This window comes from Halyomorpha halys, unplaced genomic scaffold, assembly GCF_000696795.3.
Source record: "Halyomorpha halys isolate HHAL.00 unplaced genomic scaffold, Hhal_1.1 Scaffold424.1, whole genome shotgun sequence".
NCBI classification, from domain to species: Eukaryota; Metazoa; Arthropoda; class Insecta; order Hemiptera; family Pentatomidae; genus Halyomorpha; species Halyomorpha halys.
In genome coordinates this window covers 168,963-193,288 of record NW_027107649.1, presented here as the reverse complement: position 1 = coordinate 193,288, position 24,326 = coordinate 168,963, and the positions used below count along the sequence as shown (strand labels likewise).

The 24,326-nt window shown below is 30.7% G+C and overlaps 1 protein-coding gene across 1 annotated transcript in view; it reads left to right on the top strand.

Annotated features, from left to right (window-relative positions):
- The window catches only part of peb (pebbled), a 36,109-nt gene that overhangs the window by 3,879 nt on the left and 7,904 nt on the right, over positions 1-24,326 (top strand). The window contains exons 2-6 of the mRNA XM_014423477.3: positions 17,492-17,551; positions 20,302-20,360; positions 20,532-20,782; positions 22,349-22,465; positions 22,624-22,932. Of these exons, the coding sequence (XP_014278963.1) occupies positions 17,497-17,551; positions 20,302-20,360; positions 20,532-20,782; positions 22,349-22,465; positions 22,624-22,932 (791 nt within the window). The 5' untranslated portion in view covers positions 17,492-17,496. The remainder of the gene's footprint in view (positions 1-17,491; positions 17,552-20,301; positions 20,361-20,531; positions 20,783-22,348; positions 22,466-22,623; positions 22,933-24,326) is intronic.

The following is a 24,326-nucleotide window of genomic DNA, read 5'->3' as shown; positions in this document are numbered from 1 at the left end:
AGGATGAAAGATTAAGAATTAATGGGTTAGGATGGTTAAGGAGATTGGATTGAAAAGACGCATATCTGTTTTGGGTCAAATCTGCAACGAATGGGATGTTAAATATTAAAACTAAAGATTGAATCTTCTTCAATAATGATCATGCACCTCTTGAACAATATTTCTATATTTTTTTTTAGCATAGATTATTTCGGTAGCCCATATAAATATAAATATTTGTATAGTAGAACCACACTTGGATTAATTCGAGATAAAAATAAATGAATTGTGTGCAAATTCAGAAAAAACCAAAATAACTGAGTTTTTGACTATTACTAAAAACTTAAAAGTGTATAAGCTTAAATTAAAAAGCGTATCTTTAGAAATATTTTATTTTAAATATATTAAATTGGAATAATAACCATTACTTTATCATATACTAATATGCACATAATGTATATTGAGTTTTATATTATATTTCAATTTTTAACTGAGTAATGAGTTTAAGGAGAATATGATTTTTTTTAGTTTAGTCATGTGTTGGCACCAACTAGGACGGACAACTTTATACAAGGGGCTCTCTCTTTACTCTGAGTCTGGGAACCGGCGACGTTGTTTATTAATAAATCCGAATTGTATACAACACGGACTAAAACAAAATTCACAATGACGTCACTTCAGTCGATCAGTTGACAGTCGTTATATTTTCACGGGTAAAAAATTTACATCAGATTCATTTTTCTTAGGCAAAAATTAACTTGATTTAAACGGGAAATCATTATTATCAAACAGCGGAATTTATTAATGTTGATTAGTGGAAGTAATCCAGAGCGAGTTTGGTCTACACTATGGAGGGATCTAGTCAACTTCTCCAACATTGAATGATTTAGTGATGGGATATGGATCTAAAGCGATAGGACATGTTTATTATTGCTGTTGTAAGAGGGACAGATGATGTTGCCCTTATCAGCGACCATGAGATAAGAGATATTGATTCACGGTGTCACACCCATCCTCCGACCTCTCCTTTCTGTCAACTTAATAAGTTAGATTAGCCTAGAACTGAATCAGATCACTAGTAAAATCCAATAGTGACTATACTCAAATCAAATAAGCTTAAGTAGATTTGAGAAATGACATAAGACACCAGCTTTAGTGACCTGATATCAACGCCTTTTCACCTAGTTCCTTTATAACGGTCATTCTATTTGATAATGCCGAGAATTATTTATCCATTTTATGGACTTTGAAGACATTTTAACACTAATATGAATTTGGCGAATCTTAGCCATTTAATGCGATTATTAAATGTAATAATGAATTAAATTATTCAATATTATTGAATTGAATTGGATGTTTGGAATATCGTGTCGTAGAAGAATTTTATTCCTTTACGGATAGCATTGCTCCACTGATGTTAAACGTTGAGAAGTTCATCTTCCTATAGGTGTTTGCATAGTTCAGTTGAAAAATAACCATAGGTTTTCCGATATTTTATTTCTTATCGTGTTATTCTATGTTACGACCCAAATTTTTATTGCTACACTGCTTATTCTAGGAGTATTATGCTAAATGTAATTATAAAGTTGTTCAAATTCTATTTCTGATTAAGAAGCAAATATCAGTTATTTATTAATATTAATCTCTTTCTTATTCGAAATTTCGACTAAAATCTGAAGGGGAATTTGCACTAGTCAACTTGCCACAAGTGGTCTGATGTTTTAGTTTATTGTCTGTATTTAATTTTCAATATCATTTTAGTATAATTTGAAATCGATATTGAATAGAAAAAGTATTGATTTTTTTTCTTTTAATTTTATTTCAAATGTATAATTAGTATATTTGAAAAAAAAAGGAATTCGTTCCTTTTCTTAGATTTTTCGGAAAAAATTATATATTGTTTAAATTTATTCTCTCATATGTTTTTATTAGTTCCTTTCTTAGATAAATACAACCTTGAATTACACCAGCTATTGATTCCCGGGTTTTTATGATTAAACGTTTCTCTAGTTTTGAAGAATAAAATTAAATATATCAATATCAAGAGTCTAAACTGGGGGATTTTTCTTTCATTTATACTCTATGGAAGCTGAGATTTATATTTTGGACTTTTCTGAAATGAAGTGGGTCGAAATAGCAAGATGCTAAATAAAGTCCAAATTTCGGAGCTTAGTATTGTGAGTTTCATGTGAGTACTGTATTGAGTAGATCGTATGGTACTAGAGAACCTTTCTTGAATATAATTACTAGGGTTACAAAAACATATAGATATCTTAAATGGAATAGAGTCGGGCGAATGCTTGGAAGTGTTGACCTGACTTTAATCGGTCCATTGATGAGTGACTCAACTATGGGGCTGGGGTCCGGGGGCAATAGGCTAAAAGGCATGACCCCATGTTTTACGGTGGGTTTGCTACCCCAAGTAACCTGACACCGCCCGTGTGCAACAAGTGATTTGATTCTCTGACCCGTCTGTGTTTGTTCATGGCACATCACACCAATGACATCGAGTTAATATTGATAAGCACAGTTTGAATAAACACCTTCAATCTATGACTATACCTTACCGTTTAAGGTTCTATTAATTAATTATTTTTGCCATTTCGGAAAACCTATTTAAAAAAAAAAAAATTCGGAGTAGCTTCACTATTTCATAGTTGGTCTATAACCTCGATGAGAAGAAATTGCGCACATCTTATCTAAGGGCCAATCAGAGATGGGATTGTCGAATCTGTAAATATCCAGTGGAGAGATATCCTAGGATATTGATTCATCTTGTTCAAATATGTGTTTCTGTAATCTGTAATGTATTTATAGCAGTTTGGATGTGTCGGCTTGTGCAAACATCAATTAACCATCAATCTCCTGTTTCTGTTATCTCTATGAGGAGAGCCTTTTTTTATCAGAAGCTCTCGATAAGCCGACCAGATGAGGAAACAATATATATTTCTATTGCTTCATATGTCATTTCCTTTGTGAAGGCTCATACTCAACGTTTCCGCACAAGATCAAAGAATGTATTCCAATTATTATTCCATTTTTCCGAGCCCCCCCCCCTCTTCTCCATTTTTTCGACATGCAAATCAATAGTATAACAGTAACGTAAAACTTGAAAGAAAAAAATTAAAAATATGAAGGAAAGTAAACAACACTTATCTACTACACAACAGACTCTCGTTACACATGGGTCAAGTCTGCCTCCAACCTTATCGAATATCCATGTGATTAGATTTTTCGATCAATTTATACCAATAAATACTAATATAATTACGTATGAATATTCAATATACCATGTATATATCCATGAACTAGAGCCTACAATGTACAATGACTGTGCAGACAACTAAAAAAAAAAACAAAAAAAACATTCCCCAGTATTACATTAAAATAATCATTGACTGTCCAATATTATACTCCGGAAGGATAAAAATTGTAAACATTTTCTAATGAATAAAAAAGAAGTGATATTATAAATAAAAAACGCAATTTTAAAATTTAATTCAATCCATAAACTTTTATAATTGATACAGATCGACCAAACCCCGGCAATATTGATAAATTGATAATGATAGTGTTAAGTTGATCTATAATTAAAAGTTTTAAAATTAATAAAATTGTGACCAAATAGGGCGAATTGACTAATATTAATGAACTAGACATAATAGCCTACAAAAAGTATATATTTGGATGTAAGATGTAAATTTATATTTAAGATTGTCCTTGAGGAGGGCCTAATTAATTAGATACTAATTAATTAATTAACAATAAATACCAGTCTCAATAAGTTGAAAAACAAGACATAAAAAAAACTTCATAATTGATACAAATTGACCAAACCCGGGCAATAATAAACATATTAAATTTAACTTCTTTATATGTAGCGAATTTTTATTTATACGTCATTTAGTAAATTTCTTTATTTTTCCTTTTATATTCATACACATAGGCATATATCCCAACCTTACTTAATTCCAATACCTCTAAACTACATTTTTCATCAAAAGTAAAATTCTCAGTTAAGGTGAAATTTGGTCATGTATTTATTATTTTTATACCTAACGTAAAAAAAAATAATTGAAATACGTTAATATTGGCATCATATATATAAATAAATGGATATGCATATATGTATTTGTAGAATTAATAGAAGGAAATAGATGGAAACAATCTAGGCAATCCTAAAATATTTTTCATTCTCTGAAATTGTTTATACTATCATATCACTGAAAGCTGAATGATAGAAGTAAACAGTCATGAAATAAGTTTAATGTTTAATTGTATTATTACGAAATATATAATTTTTTTCCTATAACCTTAATAAGGTGTGTGTATAAACCTATCGAATATGATGAGAATGATACATACATATATATAACCCATCTGCAAAAATAATTTTATTTTTAAGTCTGTATTAGCAATAGGATAACTAAGGACAAATTTTTTTTTTCCTAATAGTTGAAATAGCGGGAATAATTAACAGATTTAGAAACGCTTATCTATAGAGATGCTCATTAGTTAGTGACATTTGTGAAAGGTTTCAACTTGGTATCCCAACCAAAATAGAATTGAAAGGTGGAATCCGTTCCACAGCAACCTTTCTATCTCACCAAAATGACTCGTGTACCAAAAACGTCATAAATACATTAATTCGAAAGATATGCAATATATCTTGACATTTTACAAAAAAACGACTTTTCCCCGTGGAATAAAATCGCATGTCCTATGTTCGTACTACTATAATCCGAAAATGTTCTCTCAAAACTATAATGAATAGATTTAGACGACAGAAAAAAATAATTCCACATTAACTATTTCAACCATATGAACATATAATATTAAAAAAAAAATGTGAGCGAACCCCACTACAATTTCAAATTATATCAGCACTAATACCTATTGCTCTTAAATGTGGCTCGTTTTATGACTTTTCAATAAATATATATATATTATATACATTTGAGGAGCATTTAATTAAAAGTTAATATATCCATTTGAGCTCTAGGGCCCTACCAAACCATCAAATTCCTTCCGCATCCAATCCTTACAATCCAAAATCCTACGTAAAATCCTTGATGCTCCTTATTACGTTATAAACAAACTCATCCACAAAGACCTTAACATCCCATTCATTGCAGATTTAGCCCAAAACATATATGCGTCTTTTCATTCCAAACTCCTTACCAATCCAAACCCATTAATTCTTAATCTCTCATCCTTAACAATCCCTGATAATCCTCCGAGGCGTCTGAAAAGAAGATGGCCACGGGACCTTCTGATTTAAATTAATGCTTGAAGTACCACCAATGGATGGTTCCCTCCCAAGACTTTCAAGTGTAAAAGTAACATACCATATATTTACTTATTGTATTTATTATTTGTACAATTGTAAATCACATTAAATAAATAAATATCCATTTCTCATGAATAAACTTTTTTTTTTGTATCATAAAGGTTTTCAGTTTGTGTGAAAACCTAAATTTTTCCTTGATAAGTAAGATAAAATTTTTACTTATCTACGTGTCATAGTCCCATAATAATCTTCCGAAAGCAGATATTTAAAATTTTGATAGAATAGTCCTCTTTTTTTTTACGACTAAATTATTATTAGATTAGAATAATTATCATGTTTATGTTGAGTCAATTGGTCTTAAAAATCAGGAGACGTGTATGTTTTAATATGCACTCAAAAATTATCGAGGAAAACAAATTTGAGCATAACGAATTCGGCATTTATAAAATTTATCTGTTTATTATTTTAATTTAATTTTTTTTGCATTATGGAATTTAATAAAAATACACTTTTTAACAAACACACTTTTTAAAAATAATTTTTGACAACAACATTTCGGACAAAATAATAATATTATCAATAATTTAATATTTTATACTATTTATACCTCGACGTGATTTGCACAGTTCATATTTTTGAGAATAAGTTATTGTTTTTTTTTTTAATTTTAAATTATTAAAAATATTAGATTAATTTATGATGGATGATCTTTTATTATGATAAAAGATCATCCATCCTACTTGTTTCGTCCTTCTAATTTTTTTCTATAGTTATTAAATTTTATTAGCATAATACTATTTATGTTTGATATTCCTCTAATAATATGAAATACATTTAGAATGAATAGATAGCCATTCTAGAGTTGGCCGCAACTCCACATAGTGCTAAATTATTTTTAAAAAATCAAAAACTACAACAAAAAAAAGTAAGCTAATGTTATAAACAATTAATCATTTATATTACATAGTAATAATATACAATTCAACAATATAATTATCTTACTTTTTTTTCTATTTTGTTATAAATTAATAGGTGCATGAACACATAACAACCACAAAGATAAGCGTTGTATACAGAGTATTAGTTAGGTATTCATAATAAAGGCTCTAATTTGTTGAATATTATTGAAATTATTGTAAATATTTGTTAAGGTGGATGTATTTGTTGATAATAATAGAATAATATTATAGAAATAGGGCCACTGCACATCATTAGATTTAGCTATAATGTCTTGGTTAATGGTTTTAATGCAAGAAAATTTTTATCTTGAAATATCATAAACGCGAAAAGAGAACGTTTTCCAGTTAGGGTTATTTCCAATAGGAAAAATATTTGAGAAGACGACTGGATGCTGTAGGGTCTTCCAAGCATGACCTCACGCGAGAATATTATTATGCTTCATTGTCCCGTGAGAACCAACTCCTATATAGAATTAGCTGGTTCTGCGTCCTTTAGTCTTTTTTGATATGGTCACTTTTCCCTGATAAAATGAACAGAGGAGAGGAATATATCAAGGAAATTGAATAGGTCAATTACTTTCTTTCATACACACTTCTCAAAATTTACCCATATCTTTATTCTCGACAGTAAAACGATATAATATGGTATAAATATAACATCAATTTGTGATCTTATTGCTTATATTATATCTTATTGCTTCAGTTAAACCGATAATATTGGCGAATCTTTATTAAGATCTAGTTCATCTGCAGAATCACAGCGTCTGCACTATTTTTGCAAACAATGATCTTGCTTCAGGCGTGCTGAGTAGCTTTAACCTATTTTTCACTTTTGATTCGGAATGCCAAATTTGCGGATTATATAGCTATTCATTAACTCTCTGGATCGAGTATCATTTCTATTTATATTATAATCATTAATAATATAATCTTCAATGCTACAAGTCACATATCTTCACGGATAATATGTAATATTATTCTTGTACACATAGACCTTGTAGCCCTTACAATATAATGAAAAACATCTGTAATAGGGACCAATTTTTGAGAGGCGAGAGAAATTAAAAAGGAAAAAATACTAACAAAAATGTAGTATAAGATACTTCAAAAATAGATTTATTTATTTAAGTGTTTCGACCACTAGGGCCATTAAAACTGGATTTACAAAGTTAGTAAATTACAATTGACATGTTCAGAAAGTTACAATTACAATGTGAGAGAGTTACAAATTTACAATTACAATTTACCTAACGGTGAGATCGTTTCAACAGTAGCGACACATCGGTGCATTTTCTTTTTTTCATGAGATGACCGTGGGTGAGTCGAGTATGGTCTGAAGACGGAATAGATTTACAAATATTACTATAAATTAAAAAATAAAAAATACTATAAAACAAAAAAATAAACTATTACAAAAATAGATTCTCACAACATTGCGTATACTACATTGGTATCGGTATTGTTAACTGACAGGGGAAACTAATCCAGCAACTAATTTCAACCGCGTACTAACCAAGCTCATCATGGAGTGTCAAGATTCATTTCTCTGGACCGCCCAGAAATAAATATTAACTGCCCCAGGTGGGAATCGAGCGCTATGGGACCCCACGCCCCACCTCGGCCGTCGTGTCCCTTTGGATGTACTACAACTTATGTTTTATTGACGGTAATTAAAAAAAGCCTTAAAGTCAACTACCTAACGTTTTTTAAATTAAAAAAAGACAATTTATGTCTTTAAAAACCTCATGATTTAGATGAATGTGTGGGATTAAAGGTAATAGTAAATTTTATAATATTTCGGGGAACTAAGAAAGATAAGTGGAGGGGGAGGGAGGGGGACGAAAGGCTTACGATAAACTGCCCGGAGCACTCCAAATAAAAAATCCTTTCAATAATCCATGGAAAATTTAAATAGTATTGCCATTCAACTAGTGGAAAGGTCATAACAATACATGCAATATTAACCCCATCCTTTTTTACCCCGATTTGTAATTAATTCAGCATTCGTCTCTTTTTAGAATCAATTAACTTTTCAGAAGGATTGCAACAGGACAGAAACATTCAATAAATATATATCTATCTATTAGGAATGTTTCATTTCTGAACGGATTACTTTTACGACGGTAAAAATTAAAAGATGAAGCGCTGAGAAAACACAAAGTTCAGTAAAACAAAATAACTGACTTTTTAACTACCGTAAAAACTTAAAAAAGAACATTTGTACGCTAAACCAAATCATGTATCGGATTGGTCTAATAGATTTCAACTTCATATCATATTAATGTATTCATCACCAATGTATTACGTTTTGTATTCCATTTTACTTTTTACCTAATACATGAGCTACATTATTATTGGTGTTTATTTTTTTTAATCATTCCAAATTAACGAGTTCTACTATATCCTAAAGATCTTCGGCTGTTACGATCCAGCTTTACCAACTTATCCAGTGAACTGGATAAAGCAACGATTTTTTAAAGAAATATATCTATTCTTCTAATTAAATTTAACGTAGATTTTAATCACGTGGAACAATATTTTAACGTGTTTAATACATTTTTAATCCAATTTTGCAATCATACTGTAATTACCCTTGATTAATGTTATATTTTAGTTGGCTTTAATAAGTATTGGACTATTTTATTATTCGTAACGACAAATATATTTTATTATTATTGTAGCAAAAACAAAATATTCTGCACTCGATCTAAAGCTAGGGGACAAGCGAAGGACGTGAGACACTCAACAACCAAAACTTTTTATTCCTACTGATTGTTAGATAACTGTTCGATTCTTCACTGACCAACTGCAAAATTAGTCCAATATATTATTATTATATAGTTCTCATCGATACCTAACGATCGAATGAATAAAATATTTATTCTAAAGGTTATTACATTAAGTCATGGTCTTTTATCATCAAAAAAGTGTAAAGATATAATAGGGAATATTGTGTTAAATGTAAAATGTTTTACCATGTTAAATGTTATAAGCATAGGATTGTGAGCAGCCCTATTTAAAGTCATGTTGAGTGAATGAGAGCTCCTAGCGGATTTTCTGAGCAACTTGTTTAGTAACCTTTTCTTCCCAAACTTTTTGTTATTGTTTACTTCTAAGTTTTGAATGCAGTAATTTATTAAAACATGCCTAAAGTATTGTCTTGTTTAAAAACTTCCAAAACATTACTAAGACAATCAATACACAAACTACTAGCAAGTAACCTAAGACAACAAACAAAACGGTGACGAGCTCAGCTGGTCTGTTGCGTGACGTCATTCTCCATTTAACAGACCTAGTAACAGACTCTCAACCATGTTATATGTTATAACATGCTAACATCGTTTTAACATGCTAAAAGAAGGAAATATTTTTCCATTTAACGTGAGTTTTTCCATTTAACACGCTTTAACATGTTAAACTAAATATCATGAATACCCCTATTACATATACGTACATAATAGTTTCACAATATTTTTTGTAAAGGTGAGTAATAACCAAGTTAAAATCTAACCAAAAAATCAACATTATTCATTGCTATCCTGTGTAACAGAAATCTATTGTCTTACTGATGCACTGAAGGACGTGCAAACTGACAAATGAATCTTCATATAGCTTACATATATTTCCCAATCTCAAATAAACTATATTTAGTAACCACAAGGACATCTTAAGTTTGTGTAATGCAAAGCTGTATTTCACAGGCGGAAAATACAACTTTTCTTATCTAGTGTTTTTTTTTTATCTATTCGTCATTAAGGTATTTGTAGACCGTTACTTTTGCCAACCGAAAGTAACTCTCCTCAAAAATTTTTTTTTTTAGATCAGTTCATATAAGTAACAAATTTCAGGGTCAAATTGGTACTTGGCCCTTAAGTAATAGCATAATTGATATCACTTCCACACCCGTAGGCAATGTAAGGAATATTTGTATGAACATGTAAATGTCTAATCTTCAACAAGACACTTGTTTATTCACAATGGAGTTTCCGAAGTCATAGCTACTTTACAAATATGTAGAATCTCGACTTGTTTGGACAACGAGTCAATTGTTTATCATCGCTTGCCAAACGCGCTCAAACCTATGCGATAGTAGCCCAGTCTAAACGAACACAATGGATGAAAGTTAGTCCAACAGAGCTAATATCTTAAAACGTATTCATAAATCATAATCATGCGCTTTCAAAATAGAGATAGTTCATAAAATAATACAGAATGCGAAGCATCTAAAATCAGTTCATTAGAGTAGAGTCGATTTAAAAAATAAAATCGTTGATCTACTCTGCAATAAACGTTAGTCTAGAGCAGGGGTCGGAAACCTGCTGAGTTTGAGTGTTTTAATAGTACATACTAAAAAATTAAATGTTTCTGTTTTCTTTGATACGTTGTCTTATATATTCTGTTAATTCCACAATAAATACATGTTTTACATTGTATAACAGGTATATATTTTTTCTATTACATATTACCAATGCATCCAAAAGCTATCACAATTCATTACGGAAGTTTATGATGAAGAACCAAAATGTTGTTACAGTTATAATCAAACCTTATACTAGCATATTGTTATATAATATATCTTTCTTCGAATCAAAAACATTTTATTTTCATAAAAAAAAAAAATTGTTGGCCGTTTAAAGATAATAATCGTCAATAGAAATATTCTATAGAGTTCGGAATCGTTTTTTCAACCGATTTGAGTCCTTAACGCTTAAAAAAAATCTTACATTTTGTAATATGTAAACCTCAAGTATAGTAGATATATCTAGATAATTTATCTTGAACTAATTGTAGAAAATGAATAACTTTCATGACTCAACAACGTTAATTCCTCCCCTAATATTCGCGTAGCAACTGGCAAACAAATAAAGGACACTAACGGAAGTAGATAAATACTAGCTACTTCCTGGTTGAAACCTGTTCCAGACAAAAGTTCCCCTATCGTAGTTGGCTACAGGTGATTTATATCAGGGGTAAGTCTGTCGGAGGTTAATAATAAATTCACCCCACAGTACACAGGTAGTTATTGTTTATTATTATGTTCACCAGTGACAAATATCGAATAAACTATTCGTAACAAATGAAACACAGGTTTCAGGCTGAAACAAAGCTACCGAATTGATAAATTCCTTAATTATTGGACATACTAGCAATAAAAATGGAAAATTGTTCCATATAGTATAGGTATGATATTAATTTATTCTTTTAAGGGCGTATACTTCTTAAAAAATTATCAATTAATCAAAGGGGGTTAGGGGGTGTATTCTCTGAATCTTCCCTTTATCTACACCTTTTCGAAAAATTGAGTTCTGATTTGTCCGAACAACTATAAATCACTTTTAGCAAATATTATGAAAACTACGACTCCTAAAAAGATACGTATCTGAAACTATTTTAAAGTCCATTAAACTAGCTTTGATTTGAGTGCTAATAGATATCTGTACGTCGAATGGTTTTTTAAATATTGATTTCTCAAAATAAATTCACATGGTACTGATCTTTCAGTACATTTTTTTACGAAATGTTGCTTTTTACAAATCTATATCTCGGGAACTATGCTATAAATTTTTTTTGTAATTTTTAACGATTGTTCTCCCTATGAGGCTCCAACCATTTTTAATTTAAAGGGTATATTATAAAAAAAAAAAAAAAAAGATATGCAGAATTACAGTGTTGTTCTTATCCAATGTGAGGAGGAATTGACGTTTTATTATAGCAATTTCTATTTAGTTTATTTATATGTTTAGCAAAGTATAACAAATGTGGTCCAACCAGATCCCAACATCAATCGCTCGGTGCCAAAATAACTGAAATACTTAAATGTAGTAAGACTTTTAATTATACTGGCGTCGTGGAAGCTGCAATAAACAAACTGATATTATTTCTAGAGATACAAATAGAGATTTAATTTATATCATACAGCTAGAATACAAATTACAGTTAAAAAAAATGAAATATAGGAACTTTAAAAAAAATAACAACTTATAATAGAATAATAATGTATAATACATTTACCCAGTATAACTGATAACCCAATTACAAATGGTAAAGTTTGAACCAATTTAGAAATATTCCCTTAACAATACAAATAAGTCCTTATGGAGTATTCGTCAGGTTAATAAAAAATAATACCACTAAACTAAGAAAACAAGTTTAACAAACTTAATTTATATAATTTACCAAACAATGTAATTACTATTAATTATTATATATTTAGATTTGGCAGTTTATTGTTTAATTTGAATATTTATCATTAACTCAGGAGTATCAGTTCTAGCAGATACGCTTTAAATTCGGCTGTATTTATTTTTCTTTGTTATTATGGTAGTCTAAGGTTTACACCTTCCCCTAAACCCCTAGGATCCACAACTATCTTAAGTGCATATAACTAAAGAAAAAACAATTATGAATCAGATTTAATGGGAATGCAGGTGGAGGTTTAAAATGAATAATATAAAATAAAAAAAAAATAAAGACTTACTAGGAAATAACATGCATAAAACTTTTAAAAATATATACAGAGAAGTAAACGATGCAAAAAACAAAAGTTTCAATAGAAATTTGATAAAAATTGATCGAATCGTTCTAAAGATCTTAATGACCATTTGTCCACTTATGTAATGTAAATAAATGTAATATATGTAATATTGTTTAAAATCAATTTTAATGTCTACTCATAAATAGTATTTTGTTTCATTTTTTTTTCAAATGGATGTCCACGACTATCCGTCATTACGCCTTTTATAAGGTTTAATAAAATTTCCCATTAAGTTTTGTCAAGTACAATAATTGTTATAAAATAATCTTAAAAAATACAATACATTTGAAATATAGGTTTTTGTTTATAGGTCATACCCCCCCACCCCCAAAAAAGCTTTTATTTGCCTCTCTGTGCAATATAAATAAAATTGATAATACATGAACCCTATCTTTCTCCAATAAACACAGTTGAAACTGAAAGAAATTCCATCCGAGTAAATTGAGGATGAATTTTCCATGTTTAAGGGTTATGAAAGAGTAGATATAAAAAAGTTGCAAACATTTATGGAATTTAGAAGACTACTGCTGTTATGTCTTCTGTCAATTTAAATTTACCTCAAAGTGCTTCAGGCTTTGACCGACAAAACTAAATCGTTCTTCAGTTTGTTATTCATCAGTTCTCGACTAATTTTTTTTCTAAATACTTAGTCGAATCCACTCACACTCAGTCTATTATCCTATTACATTTGCGACGGTACAGTCCTTAGGGGTCCTTATCGCTAGTATTTACAACTTCCGGCTTCTCCCCTCCCCCCATTTGTAGAACTAAAGCTTTTAAATAAACTTTGGTGGATGTTATGTCCAGTATTAAGTTATAAAAATTTGTTTTTTGTCGGGCTAATTTTTAAGATTCAATTCTTTTGTTAGTCGATTATGTGTGATGAAAAGAGTGACATGAGTTTGGTGATCGAATAATTAGCATTTGGGCGCCATTTTCATCTGTAGTTCCCTTGTTGAATTTATGAGAAACTGGAATAAGATCCTAAGGTTCATCACTGAAGATACTCTGTAGGATGAGTGGCATCTTGAAGGTAAATAGCAGTTGTGGGCCAACTTGGAAAAAGTTTTTGAAATGTTGATGAATTTAAATGTTTCTGATGCAGCAGTGCAAGTAGAGAACCAAGGTGATATTCTAAATTTTGTGTCATTAATAGATGCTAGGATTTTAAAAAAAAATTAAAAAAAAAAAAAAGGCAATATCTCAATGTAATTTCAATATACTTACTGGAATCTTGTAAATGCTTGGCAGATAAAAATCTTAATGTATGAACCATGTATTTATTCTTAGGGGACATATGTCTCAGAATAAAATTATTTTTTCATTTATTATTTCATTCAAATAGATAATTTACTTTAAACTTCCTAAAAAAACTAATTAGTAATGTGATCGTGAAATAACACAAATATGGTACCTTAAACCTGGTTAGTTTTATCTGTTAATGTAGTCACCAAATACTAATTACCTCTAAGAATCCAAATATATACTCAGTTATCTGTAATATCTATATTACTGAGATCGTTGCCTCTCTGCTCCAAACTACGCTTATTTCGTTTTTGTTATTTGTTTCGAAACACAATTCTTTCCCTGATTGCTTCGTCGTTGTATTTAATTAAATAGTTTTCCTTATCTTCTCTGAACAGCAAAAAATCAACTTTAGCATAGTAGAGTTGTTATATTATATTTCAAAACGTATTCCCCCTACAATATATATATATAACATTTTTTAATTTATTTTTTTTATCTACGAAAATATTCAGGTCAAAATCCATTCGACCTTGGACCCTATTTTCAATAAATTTTGCTTGAAAGCATTTTTACTTTAAATAATACAATAATATTTTTATCTCCTTAGTATGTTTTTGTGGCATAAATTATAAATGTTGAGGTTGGGTTTCAGTACAGAAATTAATATCTGGGGTGAGTCCGGAGAAATCTTTTATTAGGAAAGTCCTATCTTACCGATATCGTTTACTATGGTTTGGATTCCAGGTAAAAAAGTAGGATTGCTGTCTTTATTGGCTTTAGAATTTTTTTTCTTGTTTTACCACCCCAAAAGACAATATCTGAATACGCCCTTGTATTTTCATTGTTTTTCACAGTGCCGTCATAAATAAGAACTAATAATAATAAATTCTATTATATTATCTATAAGTTTGTTAAAGTGGTTAAGTTAATACAATGAGATGTGTCCTCTGATTCTCTATGTAGAAATATTAGACTTGAAGAACCCAAGGAATTTAAAATTATGAAGGATAGTTACATGGTGATAATTGCAGTTTATTATATTATCAAATCGAACAAAATTATTATAAAATAAAATTATTATTAAAATTAGTGGTTTTCTCATGGCGTCGGATTTAAAAATCATTCTTAACCCATGGCAGGACTAGCTGAATGTGAGGTATATCATAGGGCTAATGTGATTGCCCGGGTAAAGGTGAGTCAGTGGCTGAATGATGATGCACATGGTTATGGACAAACAGCATATGTTCCTTGCCTCCCTAATCACTCGTTTAACGATCCACTTTTTTTTAATACAGGAATCTACGGTGATAGCACACCGTACTTGGCGTGAGAATCTCGAAGGTGGATTTCGATACAGAACACGTCTATACAGAAGGAATAATAAATTTTTATTAGGTATATATTCGCCTTAATTATACATTATATTCGCCACAGGGTGGATAAATATGATATCTCTTGGAAATGGAATGTTGAAACATTTGACTAGTAGTTATTCAGTGGGCCTTTAGGGCGTAAAACCCAAAAGTCATCAACGCCTATGTTTCACATTTTATAATTCAATTTCAAGATTTAAAACTCTTTAAATAATTACTTTAAATCTTATTCAAAAGGTTGCTTTTTAAGAAAATTCAAAACCAATTCTATATTCTTCTGGTCATCATTTAGGGTATCCGATACAGTCGGTTCCACTCCCAATCTGCTTACGTTCATGGTTCATGCATTCTTCAAATATGTGACTGACCGTAAGTGTATTATTGCAGTATTGACATTTTTGCGGTGGTTGCTTATTTCAGGTATGCATGAGTCAAATTCGTATGACCTATTCTTAATCTAGTTATAGCTACCTCCTCCCTGCGATTGGAACGGTTTGATGTAGTCCATGGTTTAATCGTTTTTTTAATAATTTCTAATTTTCTTGACGGGCTTTCATTCCACATGGCTTGCCAACTAGCCGATACTTCATTTTTCACTGGAAGACTTATTTCTTGGGGTGTCAGACATTTGACTAGTTTAGTTACTTTAAGGAACGTTTTTGTAGGAGTAGTTAAACAGAAGAACTACTGTCTTTTTTGGCCTTTGTTTTAAAACATTAGATAGTTAAATCAAATATAAAGCCTCTATGAGTTTTTTTGTTATTTACGCCCCTCCACCCTCCTCCCTAAAAACAATTTCTTAATCAATCCCCTGTCTAGAGCATTACATTTCTAGGATGATAATCATAGAGGCAGTAAATATTAATTAATTATTTAAGGTATTGCACAAAATTTTCAGTCAGCAGATACGAAAAACTAGAAACAGGAAAATTATATTATAATTTTTCCTTTTTGAAAAAAGTCAATGCTTAATTTATTAATTCGTAAATTACTACTCTGCGATATGTGAGTACTAGGGGCGTAACTACCATTTGGCAAGATGGGAAATTCTATGGGCCTCTGGCAATGGATCTCCTAATGTATATTATATATAGTTATACAATAAGAGGAGGATTTAGACAGTGCGTGGCCCATAGCAAATGTTATCTGTATGATAGAAAGATAAAATAAATCTTTTAAAACAAAATTTTATCAATATAATGTGAACAAATTAAAAACCTTTAGGTAAACTATATCCCTTATTCATTAAGTTCAGTTACTTATACGAACTTTGAACCGTCTGGCACCTTGACTCACTTGATACATGCTTTAATGCAAAAAAAAGTTCTCATTGCAATTAGTGATGGCATACGAATTCGTAAGACTATTTTTTGTGATAACTTTATAAAATTTTAGTTCAAGAGCTTCATACTTTTTGTTAACAGCAGTAGCCAGTTGAGTATTAAATAGCTTTGAAAATTTCACATGTTCAATATTAATTTCCGAACTTCTTTTCACAAACTCGTCTGTGATATTAGCAGTCCAAATATTCCAATAAAATATCCAATCATACATCATTCAACGCATTAGTACACTTCCATACGTTTAGCTAAGGGTATGCAGTAACCTATCTTACAATTAAATACCAAAAACGCTTCCAAAAAAAAAAAAAAAAAAAAAAAAACTCGTTGATGAAAATTTGTAAAAACCTTTCGTTTATTGCGAGATCGAAAAATCAAAAAAATCCCATGGTGTACTGGGGGGGGGGGCAGATGTGGGTGCTTTAATGAAATATTAATTTTAGTGATGTATGTTCCTTGAGTATAATTTTCCACTGAATCTATTGCATTATTTTACGAAAATTTTGAGTACGAAGCTCAGTTACCCTCAAAACTTGGTTACTTGGGGTCTCCAAAATCATATGTACGACATAAATCCGGTAGTAATAGATTTTTTTCTTATATCACTCTCAACTAAATTAAATTTTACAGCTTTCTTATAAAAACTGATCCAAATCGAACATTGCTCATGTTAACGCAGTCAATGGGTGTTGTCGATATTATTGATGCATACAATTTTATATTACAAAAACATAATATAGTTATATACTAAATTATTTCTTTTTCAGATGCGATGCAGGACGTAAAGACTTTTAGACCAGCTATGCCGCCATCTCCAGCTCCTGAAGGTAATATATTAATTAGTAAAAATGTCTACTTTATGTATCTGTAAAACGGAAAATCCGGTCCGATAATTGGGGAAAAATGTTTTATGTTACAGACATATGAATCTGAAAAAAATTGAATTTTTATTCCTATTACAGATTAGAAATTTCTTTTTTTTTTTTTTTATTGTAACGTAGCACATGAAGGTATGGCCCTTCATTTATTTCAGAACAGGTTTAATATTATCATGGTTCAACTGATAGAATATAAGTTAGAGGTGAATCTATCTAGGGTCAATGGATAGAAGTGGGAGAACCCCGAGACCTGGATACAGGAGAACTCCTCTATCGATCGCTGCCATTATCCGGAGAGCGTTGTCATAGCGACCCATCATAACACACCTGCCCACTTCGATCCCTGGCCCGTATGTATTTGTACCATACATGTACAACTCTGAGTCAGTCTTTAAGATAATTCTTTCCATAATCTCCAACCGACAAAAAGAGAATGAAATGTTGTTAATAATAATAATAAAGACTGTTAATAAGCTGGAAGACTCTCTTAACAATTGCTTATATTAATATATTCTACTTTATTTCTCAGATGGCAGTCGAAACTCCGCGAGATCTGTGCTCTGTGACAAAGCATATAAGCACACAAGGGATATCATCCCGTCGTTTTTACATTACATATTTTACATAAAATCACTCCCTTTTTTTATTATAAATCAATAAATGATCTTAAATATGCATATTGATCATATATACTGTTTTATATTTAAAATTAATCCAAACTAGACCAAAATGATTCATATCCGAAGATTGAAACACAAAACTGATTAAAATTAACGATTTGAATTCAATTAGATAACAACGCATTTTGGTCACGTTTAGACTCATTTTCGTTGGAATTTTACGTAAAACTAAAAAATCTTGAATATTTTACCTTGAAATTAAAAAAAAAAACAAAGTTACAGTAATGGAAAACATTTGTTAGACGAGTTCTTTTTACAGGTATCGAGGGTGAATTGGACTCCCTAAGCCACCTTAATACTCTGCGTGTCATCCCTAAGCGGGACGACTATATTACCCATTGCCTCTGTTACAACAGACTGTAATATTTTACAACAAATGATTTGAAATGTTGAAATTTATTACTGTATTAACTAAAATAAAAATACAATAAGTAACTTTGATGTGCATAATGGTATACTGACATGATAGACACTTGTGGTACAACTCTAATAATATTTCCAAATCAGAAGGTTTCAAGGCCATCTTTCAGAAGCCTAGGAGGATTATCAATAATTGAATAGGAAGCAAGGTTAGAAACAAGTTTGGGTGGTTAGGGAGTATTCATGTCTGGTTTTGGCCAAATTAATATTATATGGAAAAGTGAGTTAATTGGATTCTAGAGGGATTAGACCGCTTTAGAGGAGTCTCAAAGCTCAACTCGGTAAGTCCAAATAAGCCTTATTTTAGTTGTGCAAATGAGCCTCTCGTAATCAATTGAAAGCTTTGGCCGTTTTTCTTATAAGTGTTTTAATACTCGGGATCGACGAGCAGTTTCCACCTTTTCAGTCTTCTTTGAGGATTCAAAGTTAGTCGTTGGTTCAGACGTAGTTTTGCGTAGCAGATTTCCTCGAGAGGGACAGGTGAAGAATAATTAAAGGATACTGTAGGGCAGGAAGTCATAGGTTTACGACGTAGGGTAAAGAATATTTGATGGAATATGTTGGAATTTATTCTAATCCTCCAAAAAATTAAATCGTTGATGTTTAGGAAAGGTTCGAAACAATAGTTCTGTCACGGTTTTTGTTAGTAGTGGTTTGCTTAATGCTTTAATATCAACTTATGGACAGTAGGAATTGACGTTATATTTGAAGATGAGATGAGGCACTGAAAGATAGTACATAGAGTCTATAGAATAGCCTAGATCGTTCTATTTTTTCATATAATAGTTACATTGATTGATTCAGTATATTATTAAATATCCCTTTAAAGTAAGATATTGATTTTTCGCTATTCATTATTATTTGAGTGAAATATTACTCCGTCATGTGACGTTTGCCTAGAGAAAATGTATAAGACATAGCTTACACCGTATCTACGTACATGATTTACTAGTTTTTTTGAAAATTACGTTATTGCATTGTAAACATTAATGATTCGCGACGTCATAAGTAATTTGTTGGTGTGCGGAAGAGGGGATAATTTTAAATTTTCTAACAATTTTGACCGGATTTCCCAACTATTAATATATTTGAATTTTCCTAAATATATTATGAAATATTTCGAATTTGAACTTTTCACTTATCTGTAGAGCATTGGTATTGGTTTTAAATTTTAGTAAGTTTTCGAGTAAAATATTCCCAACTTATTATATTTTAAAATTATTGGAGGGAATGGCAGCCACCTCACCCTTATTCCTCCCTATCGTTACTTCCCTGATCACAATTTGAAAGAATTGTAAAGTGAATGATGTAACAGTTCTTTACATTCGGTAGAAAGAAACTCTAAGTAATACCACGAATATCGATCTTCCTAATATTCATTTTACGGATGGAAATAACTTGAATAATTCTACTGCATATTTCGAATGAATTTTTTTCTAATAGGAAATTTCATGAACTATATGAATGGATTTTCAACCTTGCTACCATATCCATCCACTCCTTGTCTTGGAAATGATAACAGGCTATATAATTTTCAAATAATTTTAATACTATACACTAACTAACGTGTAATTATTTCAGTATCATTTACTGTTTTAGATTTGTCGTCAAGTATGATCTCCCGAAGTCCAGGGTCCACAGAAGACAGCGATTCAGACGTGAGTATAAAAACATTCAATTAGTTTGTCCGTTTTTTTTTTTCTATTAAATCAATAACAAAACAGTATTTTTTTTCTGTTTTTCAAATTATAAATATATACAAGAATACACACATATATATTAATACTTTTATACTTAATTAATAAATAAAATTTAAATATTATTTCCAGGAGGACAGATTCTGTAACGGATGTAATTCATTCTGTTCACCTGGGCACAGCTGTACAGGCAAAGATGAAGAACAGAATAATAACAACATCGATGGCTATTCTATGGCCGATCTTACCTCAAAAAACGAGTTCCTTGCTTGCCTCCACCTCAAGAAGTCGCCTGAGGTACGGGAAGATGAAGAACAAGATTGCTTCATTCAAGAATACAGAAGGATGAAACTTAAGGGGGAATTCCCATGCAGATTATGCAGGTAATAGCATCATCATAATTGTTTTCAGTCTATTTATTTCGATAACGAATGATTGATTCAAATAACAAAAAATGAAATTGAAATATCGAATAAAGTTTCGATGACTGCCCATGGCAAGGGGTCATTCTAATGTTATAGATCTGATGATGGTTATAATTGTTTTTCTTCTAATAAAGTATATTACGATAAATCATCTAAGCAATACTGATTTATTTTAATTCAATGATGACCTCAACTCTCAAAGCTGTACTATGCCATGGATTTTAGTTTGTTAACAAAAAACCATAGGCCTTATAAATATGACCCATTATTCTTTATTATTTCTACTCGACCCTAAAAAAAAAAAATACTAAAATTTTTTTAAATGTCGGTTCATGTAATGAGAAAAAAGTTTTTTTTTTTTATTATATTTTGACCCAGATTGAATTAATATCTCTATGGATATCAAAATTAATAAGTAACACGTTGCCGGCGACTACGAGGTGATTTGTAGTTTGCGTTATTGCTAAGACGTTAATCGTGAGTTAAATCACGTTGGTTTATTACCATATTTCACTGTATGTACGAGTTTAATCGTATTTGCACAAAGATCTAAAGGGAAAACTATGAGTTATCTTACAGTTTTTTTTTAAACTTAAAAAACAACTCTTAGATGGCGTCGAGGGTAAAACGAGTTACATCTTAGTGGGCCAGTACGAACTTATTTTCACAGATATTTTTTTCTATCATTTGTACATATTCGTTATTCCCAAGAGACCTAGTCCAAGAATAAAGTTTATTATCTATTCTATTCTATTCACATTATAAATTAGATATAGATCATGTAAAAACTGATCCTATTCGTATAGATCTTAGAAGATTATACCATAGATAATTCAAATTTATAACAGTGTATAACCATGGGAACTGTATAATACTCTGGTTATTATTAATGCACATAACTAGTTTAACAATATTATGCATAATTTTAACTCCTATCCCTATGGAACGTATTCCTTGAATAGATTCTCTATATCCTACACAATATGGCAAGGAGCAAAAAAGGGCTTATTAAAACCAAAAACCAAAATTTGACTACTTAAGGACTTCGCATCCAAATCCGGGAGAAGTTAACCGATGAGATTTCCCACAGATCCCAGTCAGAAGCATAATTGGAACAATTCGTTGGAGAAGGGACAAAATATAAAATTCCCCCACAATTTACCGGAGGTCTGGTCCTTTTCTTAAACATTTCTGAAAAACTGTCCTATCTAAATTTCGTTTCCAAGCAATTTAGAGTATAAGCATTTCTTTGAATGATGTTAAACCACAATTTTCGCAATTTGAGGTAGATTCTCAATTTTTTTAACCTTTATGGTTTCCAAATTATTGAGGGGAAGAACCCTCCTCCTCTTCCTATGTTCCACAGCCACATGTATAATATTTCTATCCTCTATATTTAGTACTTCCCTGTACCGCACGATCAAAAAACATTCAAAATGAAAATATCATATTACATCCTAAGATTTGAAAATATTCATAACTTGTACAAATAATAATGTAGTTTAATTTAATTTTTTTTTTAAGGTCAACATTTCCGAACCTTAGAGCTCTCAAGGGACATAACAGAGTTCATATGTCCTATGGAGTCCTTCAGTGTAATCTTTGCCCATATGCAGATACAGACAAAAATGGTCTTCTTCGGTATGTTTTAAAAAACTATCATTTATTTTAATTTTAATTTTTCATAAATAATATTACTATTCATATAAGCACTAACCTTTTTTAAGAATGCATAGCACCAGTTGTTATAATTCAAAAAATCAAATTATCTTTGTGACTAATTACAATATTTATCGCAGGCACATGAGGTGTCACAATGGAGATAGACCTTACGAGTGTTCGCTTTGCAATTTTGCCTTTACAACTAAGGCTAATTGTGAAAGACATCTTCGCAACAGACATTCAGCAACAAAGACTGACCTAAGAGGTTGTATTATCCACCATGACGAATCTGAGAAGCGAGATGCTGGTACCATGACAGTAGAAGCACCATTGGATCTATCAACAAAAAGAACACCAGCAGAGCCTGTTCCATATCCATACCTAGACGTGAGGATGGTTGTCAAGAATGGTGTTCTAGTTCCTAAGCAGAAACAACGAAGATATAGGTCAGTATGATGTATAGTTTGAAAATAAAAACTTAGGTATATCAAGAGAATATTAATAATACCTTAAATTTTATATTCAAACCTCTTTTTTATCATTTTATTTTTAATTATTGTCATAATTACAAGCATTGTATAGTTTCTTATAGTTCAACCTCGGGAAAAAAAATCTTAGGGTTATTGGAATAGGAACCGTACCTCAAAAAAAAATACAACTACTACGCTATATTCTAGCGAAATACGACGCGTGCGTTAAAGGAAACGCCACTACTGCGTCTGCAGGTAATTAGAAAAACCTAAAGGTGACCCCACGTAACGAGTGAGTTATATATGAATGTGATTACTGTGTTCATACGTTTTTCAGTTAGTAAATGGCTTCAGGCCTGGCACATTCTTTTATGTTAGCTGAAAACCTTTACATGAATTTTTTAAAGTCAATGAGACGTAGGAGAAAACTCGAATAATTTACGAAAATGAAACAACTAAATTTCATCATTTGTATTCTCGGTTAAGATTTTATGATAATGATTTTTGGTAGTATACGAGAATTTTAGCTGTTCAATAACCTAATAATCAATAAAAGCATCTCCGGAATTGAAATTGGTATAAAAAAGTTTATTGTACAGAGATAATATGTAATGCTATACAAAGTTTTTGTAATACATTCCTATTTAGAAAAGGCAAATATTGATTATTAAGTAAGTGCACGTAGAATTGAATAAATAATTAAAAATGTTTGAAAACGCAACTTACAAATAATATCAAGGGCATACATTTTTAAAAAAATTGGTTGGTACCTTTTGGTTAAATTGAGGTAGTGACATTTTCTGGAGTAAGATTTCTTGATATTTCGTTCAGACTCGAGATTCCTGATATTGGTCAGGATATTCAAAGTAAGACAGTATGGATTAAAAAAAAATCATATTCTAAGGTATCAAGAAGAGTTAGTGTTTGACTTTCTATTTTCAATAAATTCTATTCCAACTCAGAATCAATCTGTTGTTGCCTCTTCCTTTTTGAATAAGAATGCGTTGCGGTAGGTGACAACTTGGGTTTACACTGATTTTTTACTTCACATTACAGTACTAATGAATGTTTCCACGGCGATAGCCGTAAGAAAACTGCTCGGAGAATAAGAGAGTTCAAATTTCAGACTAAGAGTGGAGAGACTCACGGCGTCATTTACAACACTCATTTCCTTTCTTTGATTCTAAAGAACACCGCATACCCTCTAACGTTTCTTTGATATTCAAATGCTCCGTTGTGTGAATATCATTTGGTATTCACAAGATCATTAATTTCATATTTCCAAATTGCACAAACGTCATTTAATTAAATTTAAAAATAAATAAATATCATACTAAATAGTTATGATACAAACACACTTACATAACTAA